The sequence below is a fragment of the Mus caroli genome, unplaced genomic scaffold, assembly GCF_978045245.1.
Source record: "Mus caroli unplaced genomic scaffold, Mus_caroli_1 scaffold_2, whole genome shotgun sequence".
Taxonomy (NCBI): Eukaryota; Metazoa; Chordata; class Mammalia; order Rodentia; family Muridae; genus Mus; species Mus caroli.
Window position 1 is genome coordinate 51231746 of NW_028227257.1, and position 23164 is coordinate 51254909.

General features: G+C 45.3%; 1 protein-coding gene across 2 annotated transcripts in view; it reads right to left on the minus strand.

Annotated features, from left to right (window-relative positions):
- Window positions 1-23164, minus strand: part of Mertk (MER proto-oncogene, tyrosine kinase) — a 105088-nt gene that overhangs the window by 51796 nt on the left and 30128 nt on the right. For both annotated transcript variants that reach the window (XM_021155563.3, XM_021155562.3), the window contains exons 2-5: window positions 21939-22347; window positions 14886-14986; window positions 13149-13322; window positions 1542-1628 (exon numbers count right to left, since the gene is read on the minus strand). In XM_021155563.3, coding sequence (XP_021011222.1) covers window positions 1542-1628; window positions 13149-13322; window positions 14886-14986; window positions 21939-22347 — 771 coding nt within the window. The remainder of the gene's footprint in view (window positions 1-1541; window positions 1629-13148; window positions 13323-14885; window positions 14987-21938; window positions 22348-23164) is intronic.

Genomic DNA, 23164 nt, shown 5'->3' on the forward strand with positions numbered 1-23164 from the left:
TGGAGTCACTTAACATTGGAAAACACAGATATTTATATTACCATTCATAAGAGTAGCAAGATTATGGTTATGAAATAGCAACAAAATAATTTTGTAGTTGGGGGTGACCACAACATGAGGAACTGTGTTAAAGGACGGCAGCATCAGGAGATTGAGAACCACTGGCTCAGACAAAGGGGGTCTTGGTTGTTCTGATAAAAGCTTTAAGATAAATGAAGGTCAGCCAGAAACACAAGTTTGACCTCAGAGTTGGGGAGATAAGGCAGAAGGACAGGAAGTTCAAGGCCACCTTGTCTTAAAATAGAAATCCCACAAGCTTTGGAAATAGGATAGAGTTTTTAAAGAAAGTTTAGATGAGATTCTACCCGAAGCACACATTTTAATGCTTCTCATGTCTAAACTCGGAGAAGTTTAAACCTTAGCCTTAGTAAATACGTCTTTACAAGTCTACACCCACTGATGGATTTCTGAGATTCCCAGCATGCCTTTTGAAACTGTAATAGCAGAATTTGTGGAAAAGGAAGGAAGTTATACACTTCCTCCAGGAGTCACTTTTAGTTTGCTTTTTTTTTTTTTTTTTTTTTGGCAATGAACCTTTACAAAATGCTATGTCATATCCTTTATCCAGTCCGTTTACCGAAACTGAAATCGGAATCCTTTAGAACTCCTTCCGTGGTTTTAAATCCCCTCCTCTGCATGCCCAACCTTTAACTTATCATTCAGCATATTCCAACATGTCTTTGTGTTGCTGTGATTTCCCGCGGATAAGAGGAAAGGACCATGAACCCAGCATTTATTCTTCTCTTTCTAAAGAGCTATAGTAAAATATAAAACGTGTTTGAGTTCCTGTGAGAAAGAATGATGACATAAAGATTAAACACAGCAGAATTTGCTTGTGGGTCTTCCTTCCCTTCCACGTTTTGGGTGTCAGTACCTGTTATTACGCAGGAATTGAAGGACGGGGTGGAGGACTGTAATGTCTTGTAGAAACTCTGGTACTGTCAATCAACTAACTGTCCGGGAGCTCCCATCTAGTAAAATGGGAGGTAAGATGGAGAGGGAGAAGAGGAGGCAGACTGACCCCACATGCTCTCTGCTCCCCGTTGTCAGTCTCCCTCCTGTAAGATTTGGATCAGGCTCCGTTGGACCAGTCCTCAGCAGCAGCGGCCCTGACGAGCCCACCTCTGGGCTCTTCAACGGTTAATGAGGATAAGCACAAGGCAGAAATGGGAAAGCGAAAATGGAGGTAAAGCGGCTAGCTTATTTTCTTCTTGTGCTAAGCAGAACTACACTAGCTAATGCCAATCAATGACCTATGTGCTAAGAACTGCAATGACTATATTACTTGGATTAAATAACCAAGTCTCAAAAATAAGTAGACTTTATAATTGTCCCAAGTTTCTTTTTTCCCAACACTGACATCAAAGAGGAGAAAAGACTTGAGTAGTGTTACAAAGAAAGTCATGGAGTAAGCCAGACGCAACCCTGTGCCCCTCCGTAGCCCCCAGGACCTGCTAGAGAGTCCTGGCCTTCCTGCTCACCTTTGATGTTGATCTGTACACCCTTGGACACGGTCAGTCCTTTGTCATTGTGGGCCTCACAGCTGAAGACTGCTGTCTCTGTCAGACCTGAGATGGAAGGGCACTCATGAGATTCAGGCAGATAAGCAGATTGTCCTAAGCTAGAGACCCGCGGCTTTGGCAGCTTTTATTTCTTGGTTCATAGCTTCTAGCCTAAAATGTAAAATTAATCTAAAGAAAAAAGCGTGATAGCTATAGGAAAACCAACCTGAGAAGAAACCACAGGTGCCCGGAGCAGGGCAGCCCTGGCCCCAGAGGCAGCTGGTTTCAGCCTTTCAAGCCCTGAATGCCTGGTAGTGTTGCTCAGACTTTTTTGAGTCCCGTGGGGGAAGAGGTTGAGACACAGTCTATCTATGTAGTTCTGGCTGTCCTGGAACTCACTCTGTAGACCAGGCTGGCCTTGACTTTACAGAGATCTGCCTGCCTTGGCCTCCTCAGTGCTGCAATTAAGGGGTGTGAGTCACTATACCCAGTCAGAGTTCAGTCACAACACAACAGTCAACACAGATGTTGCACATGCACACAATGATGGGTTGCATCAGAAAGACACAGGAATCAAGGGAAAGAGTTCCCAGTGGAACATTGGAGAGAAATCCTCAAGCAGATTGCTTAATTAAGGTTTCCTGACTATATAAAGCACCAAGAACAGTGGCTTCGCTCGGGAGTCATACCTTTACGTATTCACTTTCTCTTGCAGGAAGCGCTCCTATTTTGTATGGTGACTAGAGCAAATAACTAGTAATCTAGAAAGGAATATTTTATTCTGCGCCTCTTACTTGCATCTGTAAAGGACACTTATGAATAACTACTCTGTGTGCTTCCTCCTAATTTTGAAAAGTATGCATAGCCGCTCAGACACTCTGATATCTACATTCCAAAATCTTCCATGATTGAAACAGCTGATCAAAATGTAATAGTAGAGGCCTAGAAAACTGCATAGAATCTAGGCACTTGGGCATACCTAATCCCCAACTCTACCTGCAATACCTTGACACAACATCACCCACTGGAATCACTTCTCCTACAGAGTGGTTTTCCACCATGATTTTCTACTTCTTCTGTGAGGTCTATTTTAATAGCATCCACACGGGTGCTTGAAAATCATAATAACTGTCTGATTTTCTTTCTCTTGGATTGATTATATTTATAGAAATTATCAGGTAACAATGAATTGGTAAATAATTCCATGTTTTCTTTGGTCAGTGATGGGGAAGGGATGAAACCCAAGACTTCATTTATGATAGACAAGCTACCTCTTTCCCTCCTCCTTTGCCAGATCAAATTGTAATTTTCTGTATCTGCAGTCTAGAAATTTCTGAACCCTAGGTCAAGGTGCCATAGCAGCTGTTCTCAGAGTCAGGTCCACAGACTTCAGGAGGTGCCAGGGACACTTGCCCTCGAAAGTTAGCTTATTCTCATAATAGCAATGTGACTTTCCTTTTCATGCTCATTATCTCAGGGATGCATGAAGGAATTTTCCAGAGGGTGATGTCATATAATGATGCCACACATCCACCGGTCAGTGGAACATAGACTTGCGTTTCCTCGCTTTTTAAAGTTTTCCATTTTACTTTCTAATTACATAAGCAGATAGGCATACTTAGTACAAAATTGTTTTGTTTTTCTTTTTTCAACAGTTTTTAACTCTTAAAGGGATCCCGACACTAAATTCTTTGAGAGTTGATGTCCCACTGGGACTCTGGGGGAGGGGGAGGGGGAGTCTCTACCTCCTGGAAAAGGAGGAAGAACTGAGAGGCAGGTGGCAAACAACAACAGCAAATGCACAAACAAAAAGCCCTCGAGGGGCATTGGTTGGTCGGGTTTGACTGTGGGAAAGAGAATGTACACAGTGAGGACCAAGGCAGGCCTCACGGTGCATGGGGTGCATCCTCTGTGCTCCATGTCACAGCCTCGATGTCAGACTGCAGCATCCTCATAACCAATGGGTCCTGATCTCCCAGGGGAGACACCCATCCTTCCAGCTCCCAAGAGCTTGCAATGCTTGGCTCTTGTTTAGGAAAACCACGTTTTGGCTCCATCAGAACACAGGGAATTCTATCTATCTATCTATTTATTTTTATTTAAGGTGTGGTAGATGTCTGCAGGCTAAACATCTTTTGATTTCAGTTATTCTTATCCAGACTTTTAGGAAATATACATGGAGTATGAACTACAAAAATCACATTCCACTCTGAGCGAGGCAGGGAGAGTCAGCTCTTTGGCAAACCAGGTTTATTTCACTGGGATTCGGTACTTTGCCACAGCTCCCTGAAGGAGGCCAATCAGCCGGGCACATTGTTCCTGGCCTCTATGGTGGACAGACAGACAAGTGCTTAAAGGGAAGCTGGCTACTGTGTGGCTTGATTTTTAGATCAAGCAGGAAGTCATTTTCCTCTTTGTGTTTTTTTTCTCTCTCCAAAGTTTACACAAGGTCAGAAAAACAGTTTATAGCAGATGTCTCAGCAGCACAAGGTACCCACACCAAACTGGAACTCCCAGAGACCAGCTCCAATGCTTCTCCAAGTGGGTAGGGGGTTGACGCCCACAAGTCGAACAGATGCAAGCAGACACAAGTGGAAACCCATCTAAATAAGGGTAACCTCTAAAACTAGACACAGCTTCAGGGATACCCGACCCCCACCCTACCCCACCCTCACCCTACCTCCACCCCAGCAGGTATTCCACCCTCCCCATTCCAGGGACAGAACTCCGACCTTGTTCACTCTGGGCTACTGCTCTACCACAGAACCACACCCTGCCCTGTGTAACTTTTTCCTTTATGGTTTTCTGGTTTGGTGGCACAAATATACGTCCCAAGTACAGTCTCGTTCACACAGCCAGACTAGCTAGACAGAGTGCTCTGCAGGAAAAGCCAGCCTTTCCTCTCTTGCTTGGTCCCTTCTATGCAGGAACAATAACCACCAGGTTGAAATAAACCTGAGAGTTTTATAGCCCAAACCCTTGTAGCTTTCCTGGGAGAAAACACAGCATCTGTGAGTCTTGGGTCTCCACCCTTCCTCCCACAGATCCTGAATGCTTCACTTCTAGTGGAGGCTCCACAGTGCCTAAACCTCTTCCTCCCCGCCTGTCCCCAGGGTTCCAATGAAAGGCTTCTGTAGCTGCCTTGTTTTCTCTACTCCCCAGACATACACAGACACACAGACACACACACACACAGACACACACACACACAGACACACACACACACAGACACACAGACACACACACACACAGACACACACACACACAGACACACACACACACAGACACACACACACACACACACAGAGTTTGAGAAATGGCAGCCTGTGACCCAGACCTGAGATATTTTAAGGAGCTCTGAGGAACAAGATGTTCCCTTGAGGGAAGGACAATCACAATTGCTGAGGAAGCAACTTCCAGGAGCAGTGTAGGCCAAGTCTCTTAGCTCTGGATTAAGCAACCCTGAAATTTAATGAAATAAACAATCCTGTATTTTCTTTTCTTTTTTTCTTGTGTCTGTCTCTCTACCGGAGAATGCAACGCACAGAACACACTATATGGGGAAAACGGCTTATTACTTGGAACTCCATCTGCTCTGGTTTCACCCACTCAATAAGTACTGAGTACTCACTGTGTACCAGATTCCCCACCCCCCACCCCAGGAGCCTGGGATATCTTTAATGCCTGTCCCTTAGAGCTCACATTCCCCCCCCCAGAGCAAAATGAAGCACGACCTGACAGAGAAGCTGATTGCTGTGCTGGAAAGTGGCAGGAAAGTGACAGGTACCGGAACCCCTGAAGACTGGATGGTCTGGGTGGGTGGGGAAGCAGGCTCTGATTCTCCACAGAGGGAGAGGTTAAAGGTAGAGTTTTAAGCATTGCCTCAGAGGAAATACCTAGGATTAGGGAATAGCCTGGGGAATCCTAGCACACAAACAGCCCAGGCCTTTGTCTAGAGTATGGGGGAATCCTGGAGCTCTAGAGGAGAACTGGCAGATTTGGCTTTGTCATGATTGTTCCAGCTGCCCTCGGAAGAGCAGACTTTAAGCAAGTTCCCGATTTCAAAACAGGCATTAAAGATGTAATGGGATTCAAAGCACATCGTTTGGCAATCGCTGCGAGAACGAGGAACTGATTTGTATAAATTCTCACTGTTGTGGTTATTACAACAAATAATAGGGACCACATCCAGCTAACTAAAACAAAGGCTACTTGTTAGTTGTCCATTTAAACAGATAATTGGTGGGGTCTTTTTTAAGTTTTATTTTTATCCGCGTGTACTTGTCTATATGACTTTACATCTTCTGTGTGTGGGTATGATGGAGTCTAGAAGGCACCGACTCCCTTGGACCAGGAAGGAGTTAGAGGTGGTTGTGAGCTGTCTGATACCCTTGCTGGGAACTGAACTCCAGTACTCTGCAGGTGCAACAGGTGCTCTTAACCGGCAAGTCACCTCTTCAGTACAGGGGATCCAAAACCTGTTGGCCACTATGGGCACTGCACTCTTGTAACGCCCCACCCCCTACCCCCAATGCCGGGCGTGGTGGCGCACACCTTTAATCCCAGCACTTGGGAGGCAGAGGCAGGAGGATTTCTGAGTTCGAGGCCAGCCTGGTCTACAGAGTGAGTTCCAGGACAGCCAAGGCTACACAGAGAAACCCTGTCTCGAAAAACCAAAAAAAAAAAAAAAAAAGTAAAGTTAAATTTAAAAAGAAGCTGTGTAAGTGGTCCAGGGACCATCAATGTGAATGCTGAGAGGCTGCACTCAGTCACCTACAGTACATTCCACCATAAATACCAGGCAGGAAAGCTCTTTGAACATTTCGGATCTGGAGTCACTCAATCAAAAAGCCTTTTATTTATTTGTTATTTCTGGTGCTAAGGATTTATTTTCTGTTTTTGAGACAGGGTCTCAGTAGCCCAGAATGATCTTAAACTCACCATGTAAGTGAAGATGACTTTAAATGTCGGATCCTCCTGACCTATATCCTGAAAGCTAGGATTACAGGCACGCACCTGCCACACCTGGTTTATTCTTTGCTGGAGATCAACCTGGGGACTCACGAATGACAGACAAGCGCTTTACCTACTGAGTTACACCCTCAGGCCTGCCCTGGGGACTTTGTTTGCTTTATTTACAGTGCAAAAGCAGAAACCAGGCCTGTGTGTGGTACACAAACTCTCTATCACCAAGCCTTACAAAATGCTTCTTTAAAAGGGAAAGAAATTCAGATTGAAGTAATTTTAGATTCACAAAAAAGTTGCAAAAATAGCACCAAGTTCCTGTTCCCTCCCCTCCTCCACTTTTCCATGAAAAAGATTTTAAACAGTCATAATACCAGGATGGAAACCAGGAAGGTGACTTCGGTACACTGCTAGTCACTAAAATTCAACCTTACTCCGATTTTATCAGGCTTTCCCCCCCCGGGGGAGGGCACATTTATGTGTGTATAATCCTATGAAATTTTAATCACAGGTACAGACTTGTACCTACAAAATTGTTCCACTGAAAAAGGACTCCCCCATGGGAACGTCCTAGCCTAAGAGAACCCACAGAGAGGACTGAGCCTTCTCTACCGAGATAATTTTGCACTTGGAGACAGAGGGCGATTTCAGTGGAATCAGACCCTGCACAACCTTTGAGGCTGGCTTTGTTCAGAATAATGGCCTCCAGACCCAGTACCTTTCCTCCTGTGTCTTTGGGACAGCTTTTACATTAGAGTCAGGTGGGGAGGGATTGTGACAAGAGGAGAAAAAGGCCAGGAGTGTGGTGACATTCCTGTAACCCCAGCTCTTCTAGAGATGAGGCCAGCCTGGAGCCAGATCCTGTCTGAAGCAAATAAGCTTGCTCAAAGCAGTCCAAACTGCCTGGGCCAGTCAACCACTTCCTTATTTGATACTCTCTCTTAGATTGATAGGAAAGTTTGTATCCAGGAATTTTTTTTTTTTTTGGTTTTTCGAGACAGGGTTTCTCTGTGTAGCCCTGGCTGTCCTGGCACTCACTTTGTAGACCAGGCTGGCCTCGAACTCAGAAATCCGCCTGCCTCTGCCTCCCGAGTGCTGGGATTAAAGGCGTGCACCACCACGCCCGGCTAGGAATTTTTTTTTTTTTAACATGAAATCTCATGTAGCCCAGACTATCTCCAACTCACTGTATAGTCAAGAATGACCTTGAATCTATGATGTTTGTACTTCCCACTCTGCAAGTGCTGGGATTATAGGTTTGCACCACCAGGTCCAGTTTCCATGGTGCTAGGGAACCAATGCAGGGCTTTATGCATGGTGGGCAAGCATTTTACCAACTGAACCGCATCGCCAGCCTTAGGTTAACTCATTTGTTCAGTGGTTCATTCAGCTGTTCACTGAAGACAGAGGGCTACTACACTAGCTAATACTTCTCACACAATCAGTACATGGAACACTAGCCTCTCCTGGGGAACCTGACAAGTAGATGGCTGTGGTTGAGTATAAAGCAGAGGTACTGAAGACAGAGGAGCTGTGAGTGTACCAATAAGGGCAGAGTGACCAGGCAGGCCTTCAGAGATGAGCAGAGGGCGAGAGTCAAAAGATGGAAGAGGGGCTTCCCAGAAAGCCAATGAGAAGAAAGCAGCCAGGCTAGAAGGACCAGTCTGGGAAGCCAAGCAAGACAGCACAGTACCAGAGGCTCATGAGATCCCATGTGCAGGCAGGGATGCTTCAGGAGAGGTGGAGCGGGGTATAGGTCAAAGGGCTGAGGGATATGGGTCATCAGAGTAAAACTTCAACTGGTTTGGACTGGATGGTCCTGCCTGCAGTGGGATGCTGGTGTTTTAGGAGAAGCTGATAAAGCACAATGACTCACTGTGTAGGTGGCAGGCTCTGGAAGGGGGAGAGCACAGAGGACAGAAGGACAAGGAATGCAGGGCCACAGTTAGGGCTCAGCGTCAACAGCGTTGGTAAGGAAGCAGAAAAATATGAATTAAGGACATCACCGTGGAAAAGCGCAGGGGAAGGGGCTCAGCAGACAGTCGAGAACAACGTGCAGAACCTGACTGCCAGACAGGGCAGAGAGCAGAATCTGGGTAAATTTCAGACTTCCAACTAGAATACACTATTGGCTCAAGAGGCCTTCACTGTTGGGCATCAGCTATGCCATCTTTGCCATCAAACAAAATGAAGTATTTGTAGGTGGGGCCAGAGAGGCAGGTCAGTGTTTAAGGGCACTTGCTGCTTTTGCACAGGATCCAGATTCAGTTCCTAGCACCGACATGGTTAGTGCCTCCAATTCCAGGGAATCAGATCCTCTCGATGACCTCCATGGGGACCAGGCACACACAGTACAGATGGATACATGCAGGCAAAACACTCATGCACATAAAGTAAATTAAATGAGTCTAAACAAGAGGATAAGACTCTGAGACAAGAGGAGCCTGGTGTTGCCTCTTCTGCATAAGAAAGCACAGGGTAGTAGGTGGATGGCTGCGTTTTGAGGCAATTGCAAGTTGGTTGGGTTGACTTGAATGTAAATCTGACATGTTGTTTTGGAATAATCAATGTGAATCCTAGAAAACGTTAAAGGCACAGGGTTGGAGTACAGCTCAATGATTAGCATGTACATGATTAGCATGTACATGCAGAGCTAGGACCTTGCTTCCACACATGTGCAAAACTTTCCCTTACCAAAAGGAAAAGAGAAAGAGGAAAGTCAGAAGCCCGTTCTTTCAACCTTTCACAACCAGGAGAACTGCTTGAGCAATGTAGTGCACTATAGTCATTCGGGAACTAGGTGGGAAAGGCCAGCTTAGCAGCTTAAACACAGGCTCTCCACGTACAGAGACGTTAGCCTTTGCTGGGGAAATTCTAGAGAAACTGGTGGAGCCCATGCCGGGTGTACCAGATGTTAGAGCAACTTTCCATTGCCATGGGCTTTCAGATGGGATATCTACAGTTTTGAAGGGGCTTTCTTGAGACGTGGCATTGGGTCCTCTCCTGCCTGCCATTCCTAGACATTGAAGATACGACCAAAGGACGTTTTAGTTCCTGCTCTCTGAGGCTCTCAAAGACAGTAAAAGAGTAAGTCAGATAAAATACCTTCCCACTTTAGTTTGTGGGGAATGTGCTCCCAGGACTCTTTCCATGTACGCTTGAAATCTCATTTCCAGGATCCAGAAATGCATGCTCTTCCTAGACACAGATGCTTCTGGCAAAGTTTAATTTATAAACTAGGTATACTAAAAGATCAATAATAAGAGCTACTAATAAGATAGAACAATCCCTAAAATATACCATAATAAAAATTATGTGAATATATCCTCTTTCTTATTTCTAGAATTTTCTGTCAAATAGAATTTTTTGAACTGCAGAAAACAAAATCTCAGATGGGGAAGGGGCTAACTGTATTTTGATAGGTGAGATTCTAGTAAGATTGGGCAAAAAACAAAACAAACAAACAAAAATTATGTAGAACAACAAAGCCAGAAAAGGTGTAATTTGAATCTCTGGGCAAGCAGAGAGACAAGAGGAGCCCTGGGCTTACTGACCCACCAGTCTTGTCAAGTCTGCAGACATCAGGTTTGGTGGGAGGTGATGTCTCAAAAAATAAGATAGAGTGCTCTTGAGAAAGGTACCTGATGTGAACCTGCATGCTCCACTAGCATGCTTACACACATTCTGATACACACATACACACACACACACACACACACACACACACAAAACCATCTACAAATAGACCCAGGTAAACAAAGGTTGACAATAAATAAAAATCTGTTGATGTTGTGTGCACATAGCACAGGGCCTGTGCCTCTGTGCTTTACCAAAAAGTCTAGAATTTGGCAAGGACTTTTTGGAAAGAGAATAGAATTTTCAAACTTTAAAATAAGTGTGCACTTTTACATTCAATTCTCCTTTTCACTCCCTCTCCTAAATACCGATGATTTAAGACACACACAAAACCAAAACCAAAACCAAAACCAAAACCAAAACAATAAACCCCACAAAAAAAAACCCAAAAAACAAAAACCCAAAAGCCAGTACTGTGGGTCTAGCAAGCTGGTACAGTGGATAAAGTCATCGCTTTCCGAGTCAACCTGACTTCAGTCCCTGGAAACCGTGTAAAGGGGGAAGAGGGAACCAGCTCCACAAAGTTACCTCTGGCCTCCACACATCCTTGGCATGTGGACATCCACAAAGAGACAATAATAATAAAGATTAAAACTCTATGTTTGAGGGTGTACATATGTTAGTTACTAAAGCCATTCCACAATACACATACACATCTCAAGACAGCACACCCTTCATGATAAATGCATACCCTATTTTTCTCAGTTAAAAAACCAAAACGTTGAGGCCAAGGAGCTGGCTTGGGAAATAAAGGTACCCACTGCTATACCTGATCACCTGAGCTCAATCCCTAAAATTTACATGGTGGAAGAAGAAAACAAAAACCTACAAATTGTCCTCTGACCTCTGCCCCCACACACAAAAACCTTCCACAAATGTAAAAAGAATTTTAAATTAAATATATAATATCTGTTTTTTCAAACCATTAATCTTGTATTGCTGGCTGTGATGGCCAGGCTGGTAATCCCAACACTTGACTTGGTAGGCAAATGCAGGTGGATAGTCAGGAGTTCAGGGTCAGCCTGGCTATACAGCAAGTGGCCTTGGTTACATAAGACCATATCTCAAAATAGTCATAAAAATAGAAATATCTTTCTTCATGGACTTTGGAGCAATTATCTCACAGAGGGTATTATTTGGAATTGATTTTAAACACACAAGTTCTCCAATTATCTATTCCTTGGAGGAACTCAAAGAAAACTTAGATGAAGGTAGAGAACTCCATATCACCTTTCCCACCATCAGGGGTTACAGAGGGGCCTCTGTGACAATGCCTGGGGCTGGAATGCACTTGTTTATGCAGCCTCAGCTCAAGGCATCGGGATCCTGCTTTAGTGGGATCCTGCTTCAGATGGCCTGAAGCGGGACACCAAACACAAAGCCCGGGGTCTCAGGGAGCGGGCTCATAGGGAGACTTAAGTTAGGTCCCTACTTCCATTCTTCCGTGGAAGTAAACATAGTTAAACTCTGATAAGAGCAGTGAAGGACAAACACACAATCTGACTGGGAGTCAAAACAGAGGAAAGATACTCTCTTAAGTGATATATGTGTGTGTCACAGGACAAAGGGCAGGTGGGGAGACACTGTGGACAACAGACATTGGAGGGGGTACAAAGTCCTGAGCAGGAAGACATATGATGTGTCTGAAGAAATGGAAGGGACTCTATGTGAATGGCACTTAGCAGGCACAGGCAGAGGATTGGGTGTGGGGCAGAGAGCTGGGCAGGGCCCAGAGCGTGAAGGGCTGACTGACAAGGCCAGGAAGGATTCTGGGTGATAGTCTAGATCAATGGTAAGCCACTCATCATAAGATGAGTGACATAATCTGTGGCTGAGGAGACTGGAGAGACACAGCGATAGGATGGGAGCAATGGTTTTGGCGGGAACTGATGTGAACCACGGAGACCGATAGAGGCTGAGTGTGCTGTAGAAGCAGAATTCACAAAACTGCTGAGGCTTTTAGTATTAAAAAAATGACAAAAGAGAGGAGTGTCCTTTTTGTGATATTATTTAGCAAGAAGGAAAGAGGCAGAAGATTGAGGGGAACGACTTGCATTTTAAAAGGCACACACACTCAACAAGTATTTAAGCTAAGGAGACGGCTGGACCCAGGAGCTGGGAGCTCAGTAGAGAGGGCAGGGCCCAAGACATAAAGTTCCAGGCAGCCATCCCACAGATGGCATTGAAACTGCCCGAGGAACTCAGCCAGGAGGGTGTGACTCGGAGGGAAAAGGAGCTGGGCCAGGACTGAGCTGGGCACCCAATGTTCAGAACTGGCCTGGCAACAAAGAAGATGCAGTGAAGAGGGAAGACAGCCAGGATCATGTGCCTTTTAAAACGTCCACCACTGAGACCTCAGGCCTAGATCTGCCTTGGGCACACAGCGGACCCTCCTGAACACTTGCTGAATGCATGAGAAAGGAAGAAGGGATGGAGCATGGCCACATCATCAGACAGAGCTCAAAAATGGGAACCAGGGGAGCCACAGAGGAGCCCATTGGCTTAAGCGGCACCGGAAACTTCAGTGGCAGCCCAAGAGCAGGAGCACAGCCAAGGCATTCTGGTTTGGATGGAGATCAAGATGACCATGGAATGTCAATTCACCAGCAGTCCCACCGTGACTCACAAACTTCCTGCCACAGTGCTCCGTGACTGATCCACTTTCTTAGCATCCAACCTCAATTAGGTCTTTACCTTAGTGTTTCTATAGGGTAGTTCCTGCCAGGTAGGCAAGGCCACAGTGCCATGGAGATGTGAGCAGGGCTCTAGATGCCTGGGCTAGATTCTGTCAAGGGAGGCAACTGGACATCCCACTTCCTTTCCAATATACCTACTCCTCTCTAGTGTTACCATACCTGTTTTTGCTCTTCTTGATTGACCACTGTTGGGGTATAGCAATTGTCACCAAAGTTTTGTCACCTTTACAGTTAGAGGGGAAGAAATGCATGCATGCATGTAATGCATAAGCATAATGCTCAGACTTACCAGGTACGGTTAGGACAGACGGGGACCTTTCCGGTTTTTCATTAACACGGCTGCTATTTTGAACCCAGAAGATATTGACGGGCTCAGGAGGGCCCACGGCCTGGCAGGTGAGGTTGAAGGCTGTGTTTCTGGTGACATTCACACTCTCAGGCTGCTTTATAAAGTAAGGGAGTCCTGCAGAGAGAGCGGAGCAGAGCATGCTTTAACCAGAAGCAGAGCTTTAAAGACAGGGATGGGGGTTTCCCCAGGTCTGACATAGCCAATTGTCGCCTCCAAGTAGAGTAAGAAAGAGGGCAGAGGTTTCTGACTCCCAGTCTATCCCCAGCCAGCTTTCTAGGACACCTTTTTTTTTTTTTTCTAGGCACTGTGAGTGGTGATTCATCTGCTTTGGCCAGAATGGAATCCATAGCCGGCTTTTAAATCAGGTGTTTGTTGCTCAAGGGCTTGGCACTGGTTGGCAAGTTGGCCGCATTTCTCACCAAAACAAGCTGAGTGAGCAGGAAAGATGGCTGGCGTTTAAGAGTGCTCGCCACTCTTCCAGGGGATCCAAGTTCATGTCAGCAGCCACGTCAGGCAGCTTGCAACTACCATGACTCCAGCTCAAGGGCTCTAGCGTCGTCTTCTGGACTCTGAAGTCCACCCCCAACCACCCACACACACATGTGTTTGTGTAAAACTAAAGAGTTTATAGCAAGCAGTTGTTACTTGAAGACATAATCAGCAAAGTTCTATAGTTATAATCCTAAAATCTACTGAAACTCCAAAATCTGGCCCACAAGGGAGCTGGGGAATTTTCAGAGAAAGCCAATGGTTACTTGTTTGGAAGACATGCCCAAAATTTCACCAGGGCAAGCTGGCTAGCCCAACACTTAAATCACGGGCTTTATAAACTCGTGTCTCACAAATCTGGTTCCACGCAGGATAATAGGATTCTTTTTTTTTCCTTCTGTTTCAAAGCTTTCAAGATTCAGACTTTCCCCCAACTTGTGTACTTTCCTGGGATCCTGACAAGTAAGTTGTCTATTAGATACTGTATTTTACAAGATTAATTCCAAATGTAGGGATGCCCTCTTGTTGACTGATGCCCACATAATCCTGGCATCAGCTGTCCAGTCTGGAATGGGTCCAAAGCAAAGGTCCCTATGATTCTCATCCGAGGGGCAGTGTTTCTGTCTCTTCCCTCCATTCTTACCCACTGTAAGTATCACTCTCTCCTTTGTCCCTTCCTCCCCCCTCTCTCAAGCCTTCTACAGTGGTTCTGGGCATCAAGTTCATGTGCACAAGGGAATGGGCATTGGAAAAGCCTTTTGGTGGGAATGGGATGTGGAAGGTGCGGCAGAGGGGTAATAAGATGGCAATGCTGCCAAGGACACTGTGGAAGATGGCACCTCATGGGTGGGGAGCAACACTTAGGCAATAAAGGCCCCATAGTGGAGCAAATGCTTAGCATGCACAATCCTCTGGGCCCTCGCATGAGCGCGCGCGCACACACACACACACACACACACACACACACACACACACACCAAGATCCTATTATTACATCATTTTCTAAAGTAAAAAAGAGGATTGTCTTGTAAAATTCCAACACTGATGGATCCATAAGATTTACAGGATTATAAACAGACAGAACAACCCCCCAGAGTGACAGACCAACCCCCCAGAGTGTCATGTAGGAGACCATGTGACACAGGATCCACCCTGTTCTCCGGCAACAGGATATGGCTTTGGGCTCACCTTGAACTTCCACGTATATGGGATCAGATACAATCTCTCTATCGTTCACCTTCATCTTACAGAAGTACGACCCATTGTCTGAGCGCTGCACACTGGCTATGCTTCAAAGAGAACACAAAAAGAAATTTGCAGTGACTATCTTTTGAGTCCCCATTATAGAAACAGAAGATCCTTCAACACACTTATCATGTGGTTAACTTTTTGTGTCAACATGGCCAGGCTGTGGTGCTTGGTGGTCTACACGCTGCTGTAAGAATATTTTCCAAACGCCATGAACATTTAACTTGGCAACCTTTGAGTAAAGCAGACGACCCTTCCCAACATGTGTGGGTCTCCTTGAATCAGCTGCAGACTGAGGTCCCCTGAGGAAGGTCAGCAGCAGTCTTCCAGGGTCTCCAACCAACACCCGGCTGGCCTCAGATTGTTAACGTTTACTATAGTGTGAATTCGTTGACCCTTTCCCTCTCTTTCTCTAGCGTGTGCTCGAGAGTACATACACTACATACACGTGCGAGCACACACACACACACACACACACACACACGGTTGCTCTTGCACTCACATCTCTTGCTTTCATACATCTTTGAATCTCTAATACACATACTATCAGGTGTCTTGCTTTCCATGGCGGCTTCTAAACCAGGGCTTTGGTTCTTCTTCTGGGCAGTTTTGGAAATCTGAGGAGTTTTTGGTTGTCATTACGATTATGGAATTCCATAGATTTCAAGGTCCTGAGCAATTGTTCTATATCCCAAATGGCCGTGAAACTAGGTCCTACTTCTACCTTGCCTGGTCTCTAAGTATTGTGCAGAGTTTTAATATTCACCTGACCGCCTAAAATTGCAACTGTGAAAACAGAGGGCTGGTATCCTCTTGTCTGGTTTAGAATTTTTTGGTGCCCGAGTCATCTTTTCTGTTTTAGATTTATTATCCCTCCACCCCACCCCACCCACCTCCGACCCCGTGTATGCTCACATGTGTACAGATGCCAGAAGAGGCCACTGACACCATGGGGCTGGACCTCCAGGCAGTTGTGGGTTACCTAGCATGAGTGCTGGGAACCAAACTTGGTGCTCTTAACCAGAACGTCTCCAGTCCCACCTAAACCATCACTCTGGAAGGCTAGCATCACTGCCTTTACCTCAGACACCAATTCTGTGCTCAGGTGGTGGTGAGTTGGGGAGGGAGGCACAGACTGGGGACATGTGACTGTCTCCTTTTTTCCTTTCTGCTGGGATGGTCAGGCCAGCACTAGTACATAGAAATGTGTCTTTTGTTATTAGTTAGCTTTGCTTAGCTTATGTTCCAGCTGGAATGCCTGGAAAATGTCCAACCCAGCTGGCACAGGCCTGTGCCTGTGGTCTCAGCCCTCAGGTGGCTGAGGCAGGAGGGCTGTGGGTTTGAGGTCAGCATGATGAAGTACACTCTGAGACCTCGTCACAAAACAAAAAGCAACGTTGGCTCCTACTGCCTTCTTTCCACCTCTGCAGTGTGTTTACAATCAGCAAGTTATACAACATACATAAAAGCTGCATTGGAGACAGGCAAAATGGCTCAGAGGGTAGAAGCGATTGTCTGTCAAGCCTGGGGACCTGAGTTCAATCCCTGGGACTGAGCTGGGAACCAGGACAAAAATCAGGGACAGGGATTGAACAAAGCACAGTCCTGACAGTTTCATGAGCATGAGAGGAAGTGGAGACAGGGCTTCCTTTCAGAGTTGAAAACTAAGCAAGCTAGCAAGAAAAAAAGTTATGGGAAACAGAAAGGTGGAATATACCAGAGCACAGTGCATGATTCAGCTAGATTTATTTATAACTTCCATACCCACAAAAAGTATGAACCCTGGGTATTGATTCTTACCACTGCTGTGAACAAATACTGCATTGGCACAGCACCATGGGGATGGGCACACATGCAAACATGCACAGGATGGAGTGCGTGTGGACTGAGAGTTCCAAAAAGATGCCTAAGGATGGGTACCCTCGGCTAAGGATGGGTACCCTCGGCTAAGGATGGGTACCCTCGGCTCCCCATACGGAGGGACTAGGGGCAGGGATGGAGGGGAAACGTTTTCAACAGTTGAAATGCATTGCTTCAGGGGTTTCTTCTTCCATGTCTATGTATTTATTTTGTGTCCAAGCATGTGTGTGATATGTATATGTGTGTGTATGGTATGTATGTATGTGGGTGTGGAGGTGTGTATGCATGTATGTGTGCACACGTGCTGCAGAGCATGCGTGTGGGTCAGAGGACAACTCTGGAGAGTTGGTTTTCTTCTTCAACCATGTGGGTTCCCGGGATCAAACTCAGATCACAGGACATGGTGGCAAGCTCCTTACCCACTGAGCCATCTCTCCCCTGCTTTTTGTTTTTGTTTTTATTATTTCCTGTGGTAAATTTGATGAAGCCATATGAAACATTGCCTGCATTTAATGCTTTTCCAGATGATCAGCCAATTACAAAGTACTTCACAGATGCCAATGAATTGCAATATATGTAATAATTATATATAATTTACTATATTATATATGTAGCTTTATTAATCATTGCCTTTTCCCAGTTATGGCTTAGTATATTCATTATTTAGGTCTATCTAGTACATATTTTGTTAATTTTACTTAATGCATTTATGGGTATTAATTTACATAATATATTTTAATTTCTAAATTTATAATTGTTCACGGTGCTTTAAAAAATCATGTGGGAGTGGTCAGATGCAGTTCTGCTGCCGAACACTAGCATAGGACAGCCCCAGACCCTGGGTTCTGGCTCTAGCATCGCTCTCCACCCAAGGTATGAAAATCCCATCAGCCTTTGAAATACAAACGTCTGGACCAAGAAGGCTGAATGAAGTGGTCCAGACTGAGCCGCAGCGTCTAGACAGGAACCATCTGGGCAGAGCTTCAGGGCTGACACTGGGGGAGCCCATGCTCCAGGGCAGTGGTAGCTGGGCTGCCCTAAGATAGTCTTCTAGCAGCCAGCATCTCCATCCCTCAGCAAGCCAATGCTGGGCTGGCCTACAGGGAAATGTCTCCTGAGGAGCAGTTAAACTCTTCAAGTCTTCTTCAGAGAAATGCAAAGAGGCAGAGGTATGATATGACTCTGCATGAGTGAGAAGCTTGGAGCTGTGAAACCCATAGACAGAGAAGGTAGATAACTGTTACTGTAGGGGAAGGGCACATTCTAGGGACTAGGCATCTACACACTCGCACACATACACACACACTCACATACACACACACACACACACTCACACATATACACGCATACATACACAGACATACACATACATACACACTCACACATACATACACACACACATACATACACTCACACATATACACACATAATACACACATACTCACTTATACACACTCAAATATACTCACATACTCACACATATACACACATACATACACATTCACACATATACACATACTCACACATATACACACATACATACACATTCACACATATACACACACTCACACATATACACACATACACACTCACACATATTCACACATACATACACACACATATGTACACACACATATTCACAAATACTCACATATACACATATGCATGCACTAACACATATACACACACATACACACATGCACACACACAGGGTTTAAGTAGTTACTAATTTTACATGCAGTTTACCAAATACAAAAGCAAAAAGAAAATACAATTTAATAAATCAGTGCAAAGACCCACTGCCAGGCTTCTTGCTTTCGCCTGTTGCGAGAGAGTGCAATGGATAACCAAGTGAAGGAGACTCTGGGCAAAGAGTTTTGTGACTGTGAATCAAGACCATGACCCTCAGATCCTGTGGTTAACAATAACTTTGCCCATGGCGCTTTGGCTAAAGGAATTGTACTCTTATTTTCATATTTGATTCCATTTCCCTTCCCTTTCTTCTTCGCTCAAGGTTTTCTTTGCTGTGTGGCCCAGGCAGCCCTCCCGCATGAGATCCTCCTGCCTCAGGCTCCAAACTGTTGAGATTACAGGCGTGCTCTGCCATGTCCCACTTGATTCCTCCTTCTCTTCTCCTCCTCCTCCTCCTCCTCCTTCTCCTCCCCCACCTCCTTCTTCATCATGTGTCTGGGTGTTTCACCAGCATGTACATCTGTGTATCATGTGTATGCCTGATATCCCTGGGGACCAGACCAAGGACTCAGATCCCTCAGAACTGGAGTAACAATGGCTGTGAGGCCACCATGTAGGTGCTAGGAACTGAACTGGGTCAAGTTAAGAGCCATCTCTCCAGTCTCTGGAGCGCATCTTAATTGTTACCAAGAGCAGTGGGATAAAAAGTTGACAATAGACATTGGGGCCAGAGAAGGCCAAGTGTAGGGAAGTTTGGCTCATTAGGGTCTATGCATTCCTACCTCAAAAACAGCAGGAACCTGCTCAGACACTGGGTGAGAAAACCCCAGGGATCTGCCTCCTTAGGGCTGGAATTTCAAGTGCATGCCACCATATTCAGCTTAAAAACAAACCAACAAAAAAAGGTGTGTTCTGGGGATTAAACTCAGGTCCTTATGCCAAGTTCTTTACCTACTGAGTCATTTCCCAGGCCTAAAATACCATTTTACAAATCACATCATGTGGTCCAAGCCCATCACTATGGAAAGGCAGGGAGCTGTGGCAGCTGACCCAGAGTCACATGGATGGGTTGTGCTCTCTTCAAGTGACACCTGACCTATGCAACACTTCTGTCCCTTTCTCTAGGTCATTAAACACCCAACCTACACTAGGAACTTATGGAATGTTGTCCTTTCCTCTTTGTAAGCTTTGTTTATGTTAAACACCTGCTTTCCGTAGTAAACGCACAAAAATATACAGTCAGAGCCACTGTCTGTGAGGGGCAGCTCTATAGACCTTAGCAGAGTCACATGAACCAAGAGAATCATAGAAGTTTGTTCTTTGCCCGGAAGCAAAGCACAACTACTGGAAAGGTTGACAAACTAAATCCCGAGCAGAGTCATCAGGACTGTGGGAACTGTGAGGTTGCTTTCTGAAAAGGAAACAAAAATGATTCACCTAAAGGCATGACACATAGGGGATCGTGCCAAGGGTCAGGTCAGAGAAAGTGAAAAACATCGCAGATCAAAGAACGTCCCACTCCACTCCGGTGCGGGCGTCAGAAAAAAAGGCCTCGCTTTGACTCTGAGCGGTTCCCATCTCGTTTTTGAGCTTTTAGGAACAACGGGCCAAGTCAGTTCTTCAATTGCACATGCAAAACATAAAGATCAACCCCCCCCCCCCGTTAAAAACCGTCAATCTGAATATAGAACTCTGTTAGAGGCTAAGAAGTGTGTGTGGGGAGGGCGGGGAGGTGGGAGAAAAAGAGAGGCTAGATACAGGAGCCAAAGTTCTGTAAAAGAAATACATTTGGGTGCTCCACAGCACAGTGGGCTAGCTGTCATTTGCAACAACCTAGTATATATTTTATGAAGATCTAGAAGAGATGAGCTCTAAATGATAAGGAAGAGGAAATACTAATTACCCTGGCTGGATCCGAATGTAATGTAGATACCACATGTCACCTCATTAATATGCATAATATGCATGCTAATAAAAAATTAAAACCAGGAAATAACTGAAGAGATAGAAGAGAAAATCCCACAGTCTACAACCTCAGAAAATGATGGCTCAGTTTTTGGGAGAATAGAATATTCCAGATGCCTGTCCTACCTTGGCTGATAACAGTAACCCTAACTCATCAACCTTACCTTGTAAAATGGAAGGAATATTGAAACTGTGGCTGACAGCCAGTCTCATTCCCTAGAACTGGATGCAGCCGAAAGAAGGCAGGAGATGGTGAGTGGCAGGGTGAATTGGGACTGGGACAGCTATACTGTTTTAAAGTTCCCATGGCCACTAGATAACATTGACGTTGTCCAAAGTGTGTGCATGTACACCTGTGTGTGTGCATGTGCACCTGTGTGTGTGCATGTGCACCTGTGTGTGTGCATGTGCACCTGTGTGCGTGTGCATGTGTGTGCACGTGTGTGTGTGTGTGTGTGTGTGTATACATATGTGCGTATGTGCATACCTGTTTACCAAGTAGGTTAAGTTCGTTGGTGAGTCAGACTAAGGAGCTACCTGTCTTTGGCCTCCCCAGAACTGGAATACATCATCTCCCAACTGAGGATTGAACTGAGGTCTTCACACTTGCAAGGCAAGCACTTTACCAACTGAGCCATCTCACCAAGAGCTGGCATTCTCTACATGGTCCTTTATAAATCTACTTTCCTGGGGCTGGAGAGATGACTTAGCAGTTAAGGGTGCATACTGATCTGGTGTCCAGTTCCAGAATGCACATGGTGGCTCACAACTGTCTGTAACTCCAGTTCCAGAGGATCTAACACCCTTCTTTAGCCTGTTAGGGCACCAGGCACATACACAGTGCATGTCTATACATTCAGGCAAACATACATAATATAAAATAAATTAATAAATAATTTTAAAACAAAACCTCTAAGCACTTTCTTAATAGAGTCTTGTTGCCTCAGCGTGTAGGTGAATCAGGAATTCAAGACCAGTCTCAGCTATATGGCAAGTTCGGGGTCAGCCTGGACTATCTGAGAGCCTGTTTATAGGAAAAGACCACTTTCTCTTTGGTTGGAGTATGGCTCAGAGGTAGAATATATACTTAGCATGCTCAAGGCTCTGGGGTCTATCCCCAGAACTGAAAATGAACACGTGCTCACACGCACAAACATGAATACACCCCCTTCATACACACTGTTTCCCACTCTCTGGTAGCCCCTGGATCTAAGGTGTACTTAGACTGGCCTTAGATGAGTTGGGAGCAGCCCTCTAAACCCTCAGAGGGTGTAGCCAGCAGATACCATGAGGCAAGCTCAATTAAAAGAAATCTACAACTTAGTCAGGTCAACTATTTCTCCACACTATAAAGGGATCAAAATTGCTTAACAAACAAACAAACAAGCAAACAAAACAAGGGTGGTTTTTTTACTTGAGGATTCTGCTTTGGAGGTGGTATTAGCATAATGGCATTTAGAAAGAAAGAATACATACCTGAACAATGCAATTATTGATACCCCTTCCTCATCAGGATAAAACTGTGTGATTGAATGATGTGCCCCAAGCAATTCCTTTCCATCTTTCCACCATGAAATGCCAGCTGTTTCTTGGTACGTGTTAGGAATATTGATGGAACAATTAAATTTGACATTTTTATGTTCCGACAGTACTATGTGTCCAATGGTATGATTAAACGCAACAGGAGGTAGGAGCTTTGATGCTGCGGAGGTCACCTGGGGAGCGGCTGTGTGTGCCGGATGTGATCTTCCAGTCTGGGATGGTGGCAGCTGGTCCCCACTGGAGTGAGGAGCAGAGAATGGCCTGTGGTCGACTGGGAGGCTCCCTGGTAAAGGCCCTGAAAATAGCTGATCTGGCTTGGTCTCTTCCCCCTTTTCGGCAGTGCCTGCAGAGCAGAAGATTGGAGTTTTAGCCTTTAAGGTGATAAAGAAAACAATTCAGATGCTTAGTCCACAACCAGTGAGGCAGAGCATCCTCACTGGCCTCAGAAAAGACAAACAAGAAGTTGAGTATAAAGGCCTATGCTTGTCATCCGAGCATTTGTGAGGCCAAGGAAGGAGGGTCAAGAGCTCAAGGCCAACCTGAGCCACATAGTGAAAGTCTGTCTCAAAAGAGTCAAGAGCTGGGATGTAGCTCAGTGGTAGAACACCTACCTGGCATGCACAGGTCCCCCAGTTCAGTTCTTAGCGCCTTAACAAAAGACGAGGCCGGGAGAGCATCCTGATAGACAAGCAAAATCTGTCGACTATCCTCACTCTGTGTACTTGCTGCCTTCTAAAGCATCATTTCTCAACCTGTGGGGTCTCTGCCACTTTGGCAACTCCATTTCCCAAAACATTTTCATGGTGATTCATAACAGAAGCAAAATTACTACAGTTATGAGGTAGCAATGATAACATTTTACGGTTGGGAGTCATCACAATTGGAGGAACTGTATTAAACGGTCACAGCATTAGGAAGGTTGAGAACCACAGGACTAAAGGATACCTAGGAAAATTCTGTCTGGTGTGGTGGTGCACGCGCCTTTAATCCCAGCACTCAGGAGGCAGTGGCAGATGAATCTCTGTGAGTTCAAGGCCAGCCTCATCTATAAAGCGAATCCAGGATAGCCAGGGCTCTATTACATAGAAAAACCCTCTCTGGAAAAAAAATGAAAAAAGAAAGAAAGAAAATAACAGAAAAAGAAAGGAAGGGAGGGAAGG